The sequence below is a fragment of the Protopterus annectens genome, chromosome 9.part0, assembly GCF_019279795.1.
Source record: "Protopterus annectens isolate FY-2018-M chromosome 9.part0, PAN1.0, whole genome shotgun sequence".
Lineage (NCBI taxonomy): Eukaryota > Metazoa > Chordata > Ceratodontiformes > Protopteridae > Protopterus > Protopterus annectens.
In genome coordinates, this window is record NC_056743.1 from 581231443 (window position 1) to 581246035 (window position 14593).

A 14593-nucleotide genomic window follows, 5' to 3' on the forward strand; every position below is an offset into this window, starting at 1 on the left:
TAACTGAGGGCACATTTTTTATTTTCCATTTCCTGCGGGCATTCTATAGAAAGTTCTATAGCATCTTCCTGTGTCACATTCTCTTCAATTTCATCCTGTCCCACCCATTACACTGTCACATGGAACTTACTGGCCTATCACGCCTCAACATTGACTGCGTCAGTTTCCTGTTCCTTCCCTTTCTGTCTAGCTTCAAGTGAACATTTACACTGGCTTCCTGTGGAAGGCTCCAGAATATCTTCATACGGCACCTGACCAATTACTTCCCGTTCTGCTGGTTTCCCCTTAATTTGGATATTCATCGCTCTATCCTGTTGTGGTGCTTTCTGAATTAGACTTTCTACACTGAATCCTTCACTTCGCAGGTAGTCCACAACCTCAGGTTTCTATTTCTTTAACTTTTCCATTACTAAATCTCCTTTTTTACTTTTCCTCTGTGTCTTCTTATGTTTTTGTATTGTAAAGTTTTCCATATCCAAATTCCTTTGTCTGTACTTCTCTTCGAATATTTTTTGGTGTTGCATACCTTGTACTGGTTAATTTTACTTTCTCCTTTGCATAAATATTACATCATATTAAATGTTTTTTTTTGTTTCCCATGTCCATATTTCTTCTTCAGGGGTCTCCTGATTTTCCTACTTCTCCTTACTTTGTGGGCTCGCTCCAGTGTGCTGTGATGCAACCTGTGTCACACCTTCTACACCAAATTATTCACTTTGCAAGCACTCCATAGCTTCACCTTCTATTCTTTTAACTTCTACTTTACTAATCTTCTTTTCTACATTCCCTCTTTGCGATAATTTGTCCAATTTTCAATATCTGGATGCCTTTGCCTGTATTTTGGCCCATCAGTTTTTGTGATTTTTGTGGACTACTACTTCCTTCTATAACAGGGCGGGGGGAGGCATCCTCCTCCTGGGCCTGGCCCAATCTCATTGTAGGGATGTCTCCACAGTTTTGAGGATTCTACACGGTCATCTCTTCCATTCCTGACACCAGTGTCCCTCCCAAGATTGGGCACTTTTTTTTTTTTTTTTTATCCTGGGTCTTGTGCACCCAGCTATCTTTTTTAATTTTTAACCTACTTCTGTTCAGGACATATGCTATATAAATACAGTCTATATATCACCGTTGCCTTGGAGAGATTGTGTGACAAACAGGGTCCACCTCATGAAGGTACTCATCAAGACGAGGATGAACTCAATTTCAGCACTACTACTCTCCGTGCTTGCCGACTTTTCAACTCTCCATTCAGACCCCTGTCTCCAAAGAGAAGTCAGGGATGTACCCACATACTAAGATTCTTGTTGTGGCAGATAGCTTAAATTAATTCTTCTTTGATGCTGAATACCAACCAACCAGGTATGCTGTCTAGTCTCATGGGACTCGTTTATTTTATTTGTGGCACTAACAGCTGTAGTTATTTAAGGGATAGCTTCCTTTGTCATGTGTCTTAGCCTCCTATCCACAATTCTTTCCAAAGTACGTACACAGTGCTTCACAGTGGTGTGACACTGCCATACCACATTCACAACTGTTTAAATTCTGAGAAAATCTTAGCACCGTTAACTGTTAAAACAAGGCAGAGTCTGTAGGTGATGCTGGGAAATGGGCCAGAGGATTCAACACTGTACAATCACATTTGAGGGTTTTACATACACAGTGCACCATGAATATACAGACACTTGAAGGATTCAAAATCTTGAAAATCAGCCCAGAGGAACAGACACACAGTGTTCCAGATAGCTCCTGCAGACAGATATCCAGCATGGATTACAGACATTTTTCCAGAATGTTTGTACCCCCTTGTCAACTGACCATCGAGCCTCCCCTCAGACATTATCCACTTATTCCTCTCCTCTTGAGGTTTTACCTAGAATCAACGAAAAAGCTGTCCAAGGAGGTAATCATTTGGGAAGCCACGAGTATGGTTTGTGCACCTGCCAGCAAACTGGCAAAGACAGCATTTGATAGCTAAAGCCAGCAGCAGGGGGAAGGAGCATGTGAATTGTTTCACTACTGTAATTCCCAATGCCCTCCTCTTGTGAGTGTTTCTGCACGCTCACTTTGAAGGCTACCACCCAACCATAACTTGGCAAGCCTAACATCCGCTCCCCAGGGCACCTCTGTGCATTGCTGCCCCTCCTACAAGGGATAGCGGCACTGTGTACAGTTGCGTTAAGTCTCCCCCACACCTATCCAAGTTAGGCTTGACCATCATCACTGCCAGGACCATCAAATGCCCAGGGCATTACTTGGAAGTAAAGATTCTTGGACTGTAAACAGGATTTTATACCTGTACATTGCCAGCACTGGCTATAAAGTACATACTTGTTTCACACTCTGCAAAAGCACATGTTTTCCAGCACTGCCAATAAAATAAAAATAGCAAAGATCATTGTTCTAGGCAGCTAAATGCACTGTCATGTAAAAAAAAAAAAAAAAAAAAAAAAAAAAACGCACAACTTCATATAAAAGTAGCACAACAACAAACACACATGAAACAATAATAAGGCATGCATCAGGCCTATCACGGAGTACAATGCCCCCTTTGGTATGCAACTAACCAGGCATACTCAACAACTGGAACGTTCAAAGAGGTTCTTCACTAAAGGAATGCAGGTCATAAATAACACGTCTTAAGTAGACTGCCTCTAGGCCCTATCCCTGTATTCCATCTCCTACAGGCTATTGAGGGGAGATGTGTGCTTGGCATACAAGGCATTATCAGACTGATGGCCCTCCTACATATCCACAAAACAAACACCAAAATTACCAGTTCTAAAGGCAAACCTTGCCTGTGATATAAATAGGACCTGCTGGAGACTGAATGTTGCAATTCAAAAGGTGCTTCAACAAAGTATTAGTTTAAGGGTGTGCACACTTATGCAACCAGCTTATTGTACGTTATTTATATCCCCTCCCCACAACAGACTTGTTTTTCAACTGAATTGTACAGGTTATAGTCACATTAAAGGTGGAAAAAAGTTTTGAAATTATTTACTGTGGTCTCATTTTTTTATATCATAAAAACCTGGCATTTTAACAGAGATGTTTACACTTTATATCCACTGTAAATGTTTTAATACATACTAATGGATACCCAAAGCAACATTCAAATGAATAATGCTGAAAACTACTGCTCTATAAACGTGTGCAGGTTGATTACAAATAAACAAACACTCTCACTTCTATTCTGTTATATTCTATACTTGGGGGAGAAGTACAATGTGCAGCTACAAATGCTGAACTTTTGATTCAGTTATACTGTGTACATCTTTACTCTACATTATTTTACATGTTTACTCAGTTGTTGCATGACAGAAAGTTTGTCACTGAAAAGGGTCTATGGACAATGCCACCTACCTGGTTAACAAAATGAATATATGTTTATATACGTCACCTTACTGTGCCCATTAGCAATCTATACGCAACTTGTCAACAAAATGAATATATGTTTATATACACGTCACCTTACTGTGCCCATTAGCAATCTATACCCAACTTGTCAACAGTATTCCAAGCAGATTTATTCATAGGTTCACAGATGTGTACTAGGCTAATGAGCCTAGAGCCTTTACAAGCTTAGCCCATAAAATTGCCCTGGTATTGTGCTGCCGGACGTTAGTTCCCAGTGCCTCTATCAAGTACAGCCACTGGAGTGATCCCTGGGGTGAACTTTTTATTTCCCATCCACTCAAGATTTCTCTAAGAGGGCCAGTGAGGTGCTCTGCTTGACATGTATGGGTTTCGGGTCACTGGTAGCAGTGCCGCACAGTCTTCAGTGTTTGTTTGGATCAATTTGTATAATGATATCTAGGAAGAATGAGATCCTTTATGAAATAGTTTGATTGTACTTCTGGGGATAAGATGATAGCCACAAATCCCATTAATATTGCAGAGAAGATATACCCACACACAGGAATTAAAAACATACTAACAGCCTGAAATTTTAGGCACTGGCATTCCTAACTGGATTAACAGTCTATTAATATTTTAGCATATGTATTCAACATTTAGTTTTACCCAGTCAATATTTGGTAATTAAATAATTCATATGGGACAGTTTGATCAATGTTCTTTATATCCTGGAGTCTAGGAAGAAAATCTAAACATGTTGGCCTTTCTAAAAATCAGAGAATAAGCAAGATAAGCACTTCATTAATACATGGAATAAGTCTTCAAATAATAAAATCCCAGGAGGAGCTTAAGGGACAAATTATTAAATATTCAAACATGTTTAACATTATGAAGAAAAGGCCAGCAAAATTGACAGTAGCATGGTAAACATGTGGGAAATTTTATTTTAGCTTAATGCTCATCTTTCAACACTTGTTATTAAAGCATAGGACTAAAAAGAAGTTCTCCCTACAAATTTCACTTTGCTTCTCCTAGTTTTACTTACAAAAAATAACTTTTATAAAATAATATATTTTCATTAATAATATATTTTAATAATTTTTATAAAATAATAGCAGAAAATCAACCTGTTTAAGAATACATACATTACTAAATGTGTAATCTTTAAAAGGGACACATCAGCACCATACCTCTCAGAGTAAGAAATCTGGAGAAAGCCATAAATAATGGAGACAAAGGCCCAAAAATATGGTCAATTTTTAAAATACTGTTTTTACAAACTTAGAACGCTGATAAAACAAGTTTGCTTCAACAAGAAAGGACCTTTGTTAACCAGGTAGCTGCATTGGTCCAAACAATTAAAAAGTTTACTTGTTTTATTTTGTTAACAGGGTAGTGCACTGATCAAAGACTACCATTTCCATACATTGCTCAGGTGAATACATTCATAGTGTTTCATAAAAACTAAAAAACACATTGCAAATAAAAAAAATACATACAACACAAGCTTTAAATATTTATAAACATTTGTAATAGATATAAATGGAATTGAGAATACAAAATTGAAGATCTACAACACAGAAATAAGTAAACACCACCACCTATTACCAAAAGTTCTGGTCCTCAATAGGTTGCTACTCTTGCAGAAAAAGCCCTAGCAATATTATTCTTTACAACTCGCCCTGCTTAAAAAAAAAAAAAAAAAAAAAAAAGTGTCCTGTAATCAGACTCAACAGTTGTAAATGCCAAGATTACCAATACCTTCAATAAAGGAGTTCTGATATTTTGCCACTGTCAACCACCCGCAACCATTCCCAACACACCTGTGATTAGGGAGCCCATTAATTTCATTTTACATTTGTTTACCAGGAAAGTCAGACTGGACTTAGGGTCCATTTTCAGCGGAGGCCTGGGGAGAACTCCCAAATACAATACACAAGAAAAATGTCAGCATACAATAAAATAAAAATTCAAAACACAAAATAAATTCAAACATGTACATAATTTTTAAGGATAAAAACATGCGATGTAGTAAGAGATCTATCAGCATATGGTAGTCGTTTCTGACAAGAAGTAATTGTTGCTAAGAATATAATAGCTAGATCTTGGTACTATACAGCAAATAGCAAAAGTAGTGACAATCTTTGAGATTTGATCAGACCAGCCTTGCCAGGGGAACTGGTATCACCTCACAGTATCCACATAACAATACATTAACCTGGGGAGTAACAGAAGCATAGCCATTTGTTTGTATAGTGGGTTTTCAGGAGTTGTTTAAATTGTGTAGTAGGGCTATTAGAAGTTATGTGGCTGGTTAGTGTAGTCCAGACTCTTGCAATAGTGCAACCAAAATGAGACTTACCAGCATAATTCTTATATTTGATGACATTCAGGAGGTTCTGGTTACTAGATCTCAGGAGGTTCTGGTTACTAGATCTCAGGGTTCTAGCAGTAGCATAGGGTTGAATTAGATGCTAGAGTGCTGGGGTTTTATCAGGAAGGTAGTACAACTTGCGTGCCACTGAATTGACCGAGTAGCAATAGTTGAGGCAGCTCAAGCCAGTTAAGCTGCTTAAGTGATAGACAGGGAGGGGACCTACATGAGGCTTCTGTAGCGAACTTGGCAATCTTGTTATAACAAGATTCCATTTTGTTTAAATCAGCCTGGCGGAGATTAGTCAGGATTGGAGAGGCACTGAGGAGGATAGTTAAGAGAGGAGTCCTTGTTATTGTGGACTTGTATAAACAATGCACACATTACAATCTAGTGTACTCTATATGCTACTATTTTCTTGGCCAGCCTTGCATAAAATGTTGATGATCTTTCTCAGTTATCATGTACCTGCTTTCAATAGATGCTATACATTATATTATGCAGTATATGCTGCTTACAGATTGCAGTTCCTGCTGTGACTAAAACAAATCATGCATCAAGGAACTTAATCAGCTACTGTGTGTTTAAAAGTGGTTAATATAAAAAAGATAACACTGAAAACTCCTGAATTTTAGGGATGGCTCAAAGCAAGCCAGGGCTGCTAGAAAGCAAACAGTGAGGTCATGGTACCTTTTCATTTTAAAACATTTGGGTGACTACAGAAAAAATTGAGGTCAGTTACGGATCAATGATAACTCCGATCAGTTAGTGTGCTGTGTAACCCTGGATCACTTTTGTTATAGCCACACAGGAAATCCTTTGAATTTTTGTTTCCAGACCATGAGCATTCTTTATAGCTGCCAAATTCTGAAAGAAGTTAACTTCACTGTACATTTCAGTCTTCACAAGCAGCATTGACAAATCATCCCAAACACAACAATAAAACAAGTACTATTTTATGAAGCTGAAGGTCGGGCTAATCACCCAACATCGACATGAAAACTATTAATATGGTTCATGCTCTGATTACTACATCTGGAAAAGAAATAACAGGAGTTTAAAGGAGAAATCTTTGTAGGGCCACAAACAGCAGAGTCTTCTTTTGGCTTTTTCCCCGCTTAGGGGTCACCACAGTGGATCACCTGTCCGCTCATGATGGGCAGTGAAGTTTAACGGTGTTGAGTTGCCAGCCTGTCGCCCAACCTTCCACGGAAGGCACACAGATGCACGCACTCATGCCTAGGACCAATTGTATCCAATCCATCTACAGCATATGTCTTTGGGATGTGGGAGGAAACCAGAGCACCCGGAAAAAACCCACACGACCACAGGGAGGACATGCAGAGTCCGCACAGAAGGCACCCCAGCCGAGGATTGAACCCGAGAACCTCTTGTTGTGAGGCAGCAACGCAAACCGCTGCACCACCACAGCCACCCCACAAAACAGCAGAGTCAAAAAATTGAATTGGCAAATCCCCCTCCTCCAGTTCAGTCAGTCAATCAGCAACTCAAACAACTAACCCCTGCAGTACAAATTTTAAAGACCTTGGACTTGCTACGGAAGCTAAAAATTATATACACTGGTTACTCTGTAAACCATTATGACAAAAAATACATCGTGTAGAAGATAGTATCTGGATTAAAGTCAGACTTTTTTTTTGTCAAGACATAACATACAAACAGTCACAGAATAAAAACGTCTAGCAGTTCTGAGTCTCATGCCTAAAGCCTTTATAAGCATACCATAGAAGAAAAAGAAAGAAACTACTGAATTACAAGCACTCTGGTCACTGCTGAAAAATAAATGACTTCATATGACAATGGTGGTTCTTATACTATGAATCACTGAAAAAAAAAAAAAAAAACAAAAAAAAATTGATTTAAATATTGTCAAAACAAAAATTATCAAACATAACTGTGAAACAGATGGTATTTGCTAGAAAAGATCCGGTAGTTTTACCACAGCTCAATAAACCAGGAAAAAAACGAAGTGAGGACCATACCACTAAATACTGCCTCATGTTAGGGGCAATCACGGAGGCCAGCCATCAAACAAAAATCACATCAGGGGCACTGTATTGTCACACAGATAATCCACACTAATGCTCTTCATACAATGACCCCAGTTATCCTCTTCCACAAACTTAAAGGTTTTTCAATACCTTAAGTTCTGCAAAAAACTATAAGCAAAAGGTTTCACTGAAGGTTCAAAAGATTCAATTTCAGAAGGCTTTGGTAATACTGTTAGTCATACACACTTTTTAGGAAAAAATGAAATAACTTAAGCAAGTTTAATAAATCTAAACCACCAGCTTTAGTTGCGTGCTTGTCTTAGCAAGATTATGCTTTTAGAAATACCACTTAAGAAAAGGACTTAATTCAATGAAAAAATGTTGGCAGATTTAATAAAAATAATGCACGTAATGCTGGAATTCAGAAAGTCTGCTACACACGTTGCAAGACACAAAGTTCATAAAGCTGTCAATTAATTAACACCAATTTATATTGTGTCAGCTACATTGTTTCTCTCTAGAGCCGCATTCCATTCCAGAACAAGGAGCTAGATGCACAAGAAACAAAGATGAAAGTTTTAAACACAGATCCACACGGATCAGGCATACTAATGTGGGTTACAGCCAGGCTCAAGGACAGTAGACCTCTGAACTTAAAAGTCCTTCCAATGACAGAGCATATTAAAAAGTGAAATACAACTAAAAACTGATGCTGCACACTGAAGTTTGATCATCCACAACCTGCGACACGCATCAACTCAGCGCCCCTTGGGAAGGCAATCATGCAGTACTGGTGTGCACCCTGACGCACCATCACCCTCAATTTCAACAGCAAAGAGTGTAAATATCACCGCTTTGCTCACCTTCACAGAATCCACAGGGTACATGACCGAGTGTTCCAAAATCCCAGCCACGGCTCCGGCTATCATGTGCGTGAATGGGGAGACGTGGGCCGGCAAACTCTCATATTCATCCACACCCCCGGTGCCGTGTTCCCGCTCCCGGTTTTCAGACTCCATCCTCAGCCCCGCCGCAGCGTCTGTTCCAACTATTCGCAGCTCCATCTGGTAACAGAAAACTTAACTTAACTGTAAAGGAGAGCGGGCAACCTCCTCCCAAGAGGCTGCTGCCGTCACTGCACGGAAGGCAACCACAAAATAACAGACGGTTGTGAAAACCAATTAGAATACTAAAGCTTGCTCGTTCATATACAAGTATGAATGAAAAGAGGCAGTACCCTACTTACACGGCATCCCCAGAGAGATATATATTTCTTTGATTGTTGATTGGCCACGAAGGAGGGCTGTCAACTTTCCGATAATACATCTATCCAATCAACGATAGAGACTATGAGTTTTCTGTAAACCTGTGTATTTGTAAACATGTTTTAGTTATTCTGCCCCTACTGCATTGCAAAAGAGTAGTTGATATTCAGTTATATAAATTCGAGCGAGAGAGGCAGTCATATACAGTGATTGTTTTTGCTTGAGAGTGAACCATTTTAGTCCAAATTCTTACACAATTAAGCAGGACTCTCGCCTTATGAAACTTGGGACAGCAGAGACTAGTCTCTGATGCTGTCATTTCCGGTTTTTACAGAAACTTTACTTTTCCCTTCTCTTTATTACGAAACCTTAGTACAGCGATTAGGTAACGTAAATGATTACGCGTTTTAAATGTTGTAGGCTTACAAAAGCCAAGCCTTGCTGAGTGCTGTTACCCAAGTAAAAGTTTTGCGTCTTTAACACTTTTAACCCTACAATGCACTTGATCTGGAATTTAAATTTGTTATATGTGTCACATGTCTTTTCTTTATTGCTGCATTTTTCCACACGGACATTATTACATAATACGCATGTACATGTCTTTGTGTGTATATATAATGTTCTCAGGACAGCACAGGAATTTTAAGGAAGGACAGTGTCCTGTAGTACTATACAAGTTCTTGCTAACAGGTGTAGTACAAAACTAGATTTTTTTAATTTATATTCATATCTCTCAAGTGTCCCTGATTTTTGGCACAGCATTGCTCTGTCCCTCTTAAAATTAATGATTGTTTACAAAAATGTTGTGGATTGTAGTCAAATTTAAAGCCAGACGTACTAATATTTAAAAATCTGTATTTGATATGAGACCTTTATATATGATTATTTTTGGCTTGTCTTTGATTCTAGCGGTAGCAGTTTGAAAGCTTTAGAACAAAGTAAAGTAAATTCTCCTTCAGTAAATATTACTACAACAAACCAAATAAGTATTAAGGAACAACAGAGGAATTCTTATGTGACGACCCACCCCTGGACCAGTAATAAAGGGGCCTCATTCCTGACCACTGGCACCAGTGGTTCTTATTCCTGTCAGACACAACAAGCTGCAGGCAGCTTGGGAGGGACCCTTCAAGGTGGTAAAGAAGGTAAGTTATGTTAACTACATGGTAGAATTGTGACACAGGAGGAAGGGGCACAAATTGCACCATGTTAACATGATGAAGCCTTACCATGACAGGGAGGCCCTTGTGCTAAGAATTTGCAGTAGAAGGTAGGAGTTGTCTGAGGGGGATCTATAGCTTCAGGGAGCCAGCCAGCAAAATCCCAAATTACTATGGTGGAGCCTAGGGTTGCAGGCATATGGCAGTGCAGCACTGTAATGGGGTCAGAAATGCCAAGGCAGCTGGGATCCCAAGACAGGGTATGGGTTAATGTATTCCCAGATAGCCTCATCCTTCTCAAGCAACATTTCTTAAGGGTCACTTGGAAAAAGTACAGTTTTGTACCTACTATAAATGTAGATGTTCGAGGATCTCCATTGCTGCAGTCCTGACTAATGGGTACTCCGCTGCCCACCATCGGCCCGAATACCAAAGGGCTAGATCTGGCGTCGGTCATGGCGCCCGAGACTGACGTGGTGTCAGTATAAATGCGCATGACCGACGCCATAACTTCAGTCTTTCTTGCCTCAGACGTCAGAATGCAAAAAACACCACCCAAAAACCCCAATCTAAAAAGAAAAAGGGGGAAGGAGGGAGGGAAAATTGGACTGCAGCAATGGAGATCCTCGAACATCTACATTTATGGTAGGTACAAAACTGTACTATGTTCGTCGTCTCCCATTGCTGCAGTCCTGACTAATGGGTAGAATCCCAGAGCAACGGAAAAAAAAGGGAGGTTGGTCAACTAAATAGCCTGAGGAGCTGCAGACATGCCCTGTAAGACTGCAGTGGCAAACCCAGCCCTAGACCTAGAATAAAGAGGCAAATGATAATGCTTTGTAAAGGTATGTACAGAACTCCAGGTAGCTGCCTCTAGAATGTCTTTAGTAGCTACCCCTCTTAAAAAAGCAGTAGATGTGGCCGTAGCCCTAGTAGAATGAGGCCTGATCCCAACTGGAACCTCTTTTCCATGATGAGAATAACAAAAAGCAATACAATGGCCAATCCACTTGGAAATAGTTTGTTTTGAGACAGCTTTTCCACGTGAAGTCACAGCAAACGAAACAAATAACTGTTGAGAACTTCTGAACTCTTTGGTTCTGAACAAATAATATCATAACTACCTATGTACATCCAAAGAATGCAAAACTTTTTCCCCTTCAGTTTGGGGGTTAGCATAAAAAGTAGGCAAATGTATAGACTGGTTCAATGCCACATTAGAAGTCACTTTAGGCAGAAAAGTAGGATTAGTACGCAAGGAAACTCTGTCCCGGTGAAAAATCAGAAAAGGTTCCACTGCCATGAGAGCCTGTAATTCAGATACCCTTCTAGCAGAAGTAACAGCCAATAAAAAAGCAGTCTTCCAAGACAACAACTTCAAGTCAGCCGTAGCTGCAGGTTCAAAAGGAGGCAGAGTCAGCTTTTCCAAAACAAAATTAAGATCCCAAGTAGGAGTAGGAGCCCTCCGTGGGGGTCTTATATTCTTTGCCCCTCTAAGAAACTGTTTAAGCAATGGATGTGAAAATAAAGGAGGGTCACCATCATAGTGAGCAGAAATAGCTGCAGCATGCACTTTAACAGAAGAGAAAGACAAACCCTTGTCCAATAACATAGTCAAATATTGCAATGTACAACTCAAATCAGGCAATGTGACATCAAAGCCTTTAGCCGAACTCCAAAGAAAAAATCTCTTCCATTTATCAGCATAAACTTTTCGAGTACTAGGACGCCTGGCTTCCAAAAGAACATCCAAAACTTGTTGAGGGAGCTGAAGGCCCTCATTCTCTAAAACTGAATGCGCCAGGCTGTCAGGTGTAGGGATTGCACCCTGACATTGAGAAAATGATTGTTTTCTTGAGACAATAAGTGAGGAATCCGTGGTAATGGCCAAGGGGCCCCCTGAATTAAGCTCCTCAACAGAGGGTACCAATGCTGACGAGGCCAATCCGGTGCTATAAGGATCATGCACGGTTTGTCCCTCCTGACTTTCAACAGGACTTTCGGAAGAAGAGGCAGAGGAGGAAAGGCATACACGTGAAGGTTGCTCCAACTGAAGGATAGTGCATCTATTTTCCAGGCTTTCGGATGAAACAGCCTTGTGCAAAACAGAGGTAGCTGGAAATTCAGAGGAGAAGCGAACAGATCTATGTCTGGAGTTCCCCAAGCCATGGTCAACTGACGAAACACCTGAGGATCCAACTTCCATTCGTGAGGATCCACCATTTGCCTGCTCAGAGCATCCGCTAACGAATTCTGTACCCCCGGCAGAAACTGTGCTCGAAGAGTGATGTGCAGATTCAAAGCAGTTTCCCATAACAGCATTGCTTGTCTGCAAAGAGGGTAAGAATGAGTCCCCCCCTGCTTGTTGATGTACCACATGACAGTTGTGTTGTCCGTTCGAATCAACACCAGTCCCGGTCGAAGTAGATCCTGGAATGCTTTTAAGGCAAATTGAACTGCCAGCATCTCCTTCATATTGATATGCAAGTGAAGCAACTCCGGGGGCCAAAGGTCTTGAATCCATTTTCCTTTGAAATGAGCACCCCAGGCTGACTCCGAGGCGTCTGTCGTTAATATCTGACTTGCCTCTGGTTGGGTCACAGAGAGTCCCTTGTTTAGGTGACATTCCTGAGCCCACCACACAAATTCCTTCTGAATGCAAGGAAGAATCCGAATGACAGTGTCCAAATCGTGGCTGTGTTGAGTCCAAACGCTTTTGAGATACCATTGTAACTTCCTCATATGCAGTTTGGCATTGGGAAGTACTAGAATGCAAGATGCCATGAACCCCAAGGCTTGAAGGACTGTCCTTGCAGTCAGCCTGGACATTACTGATAGCTGTAGGAAGTATTGGTGAAGATTTCTTTGTTTGTCCGGGGTAAGAAATGCCATCTGAGTCGCTGTATTCAGTCTCACACCCAGAAAACACATCTCTTGTGAGGGTACTAGACTGGACTTTATTTCGTTCACAGAATACCCCAGGCATCTGAAAACTGTCATCACATACTGCAGATGTCGAAGTAGTTCGTGCTTGCCTTGAGCCAGTATCAAACAATCATCCAGATAAGGATAAATCTGAATTCCTTTTAGTCTGAAAAAAGCTATTACTGGAGCCAGGACTTTTGTGAATACCCTGGGTGCAGTAGATAAGCCAAAGGGCAATGCAGAGAACTGATAATGCAAATTCCCAGTCCGAAACCTCAGGCATTTCCTGCAACTGGGCCTGATAGGAATGTGAAGATAGGCCTCCTTGAGATCCAAAGTCACCATCCAGTGATCCCTGCCCAGCATAGGCAACAGCTGTTGCAGTGTTAACATCTTGAATTTCGGAATTTCCAGAAAGGTGTTTAGAATGGATAAATCCAGAATGGGCCTCCAAGTATTTCCCTTCTTTGGCACTAAGAAAAGACGGGAATAAAACCCTGTGCCCCTTTCCGCAGAAGGAACTTCCTGTATTGCTCCCAACTGGAGCAGAGAAGAAATCTGTGCCTGTGCTTCCAGTCTTTGCTGATGAGGCACATCCGGCATACCATTGAAAGGCGGGAATGTGTGAAAATAAAATTTGTAGCCTCGAGTTATAATGTCCAACACCCATTTGTCTTGGGTAACCAAATGCCAATTTCTTTTGAAAAGTCCCAGTTTTCCGCCTAGAGGAGCTGCCAGCAAAGCAGAGTCCGGCAGCTGAAGACACAGGTCATTGGGTCTGCTTCCGAAAGGACTGACCCCTGCCCTCCCCAGCAGAAGGGGTAGAAGAACTCAAAGACCTAGAAGTAACAGGGCCCTGAAAGGAAGCCCTACCTCTACCACGCCTCGACCTGCCTCTAGAATGAAAATCCGAAGAGGGAAAAGACCATCCCTTAGCAGGCCAATTCCTATTGAACTTAGGGGGCTGAACCTGTAAAAATTCCTTAACTGTCTGCATAGACTTAGCTTTTTCCTCCATTTTTTTTTAAAACTAATTCCACTGGAGGGCCAAAAAGAACATCAGATTGCAAAGGAGCATCCATAATTCGAGCTTTAACATGCTCTGACAAGGACTGATCTTTAAGCCAGGCATGTCTGCGAACAACAGAACTAGTAGCAGCCACCCTGGAAGAAGCTTGTAAAGCATCAAAACCACACTGCAAAGAATGCTTACCAACCTGGTCTGAAGCATGCACTAAATCCTGAAGCTCCTTACAGTCAATACCTTCAGCTAAAGCATCTACTTTACATTTCAATTGACTTAACAAAAAATTCTGATACCTGAGCATATGAAACTGACAATTTAAAGCCCTCATAGCCAAAGTAGAAGAGGTATACAGTTTTTTTACCCCACCTATCCAGGGCCCTAGCATCCTTGTCCAGAGGAACTGGATTCTTAACCACAGAAGCCTTAACACCTTTGGAGCCTTGAGAAATAGTTTCTGGATCAGCCCTAGG

General features: G+C 40.8%; 1 protein-coding gene across 2 annotated transcripts in view; it reads right to left on the reverse strand.

The window, feature by feature from the left end:
* The window catches only part of SLC25A37 (solute carrier family 25 member 37), a 311455-nt gene extending 302456 nt beyond the window's left edge, over positions 1-8999 (reverse strand). Inside the window, exon 1 of one of the 2 annotated variants that reach the window (XM_044083112.1) lies at positions 8610-8999. In XM_044083112.1, coding sequence (XP_043939047.1) covers positions 8610-8810 — 201 coding nt within the window. In that variant the 5' untranslated portion in view covers positions 8811-8999. Of the gene's footprint in view, positions 1-5722; positions 6193-8609 lie in introns of those variants that run through there. The other variant, XM_044083113.1, reaches the window with a different exon arrangement.
* Positions 9000-14593: the final 5594 nt, after the last annotated feature.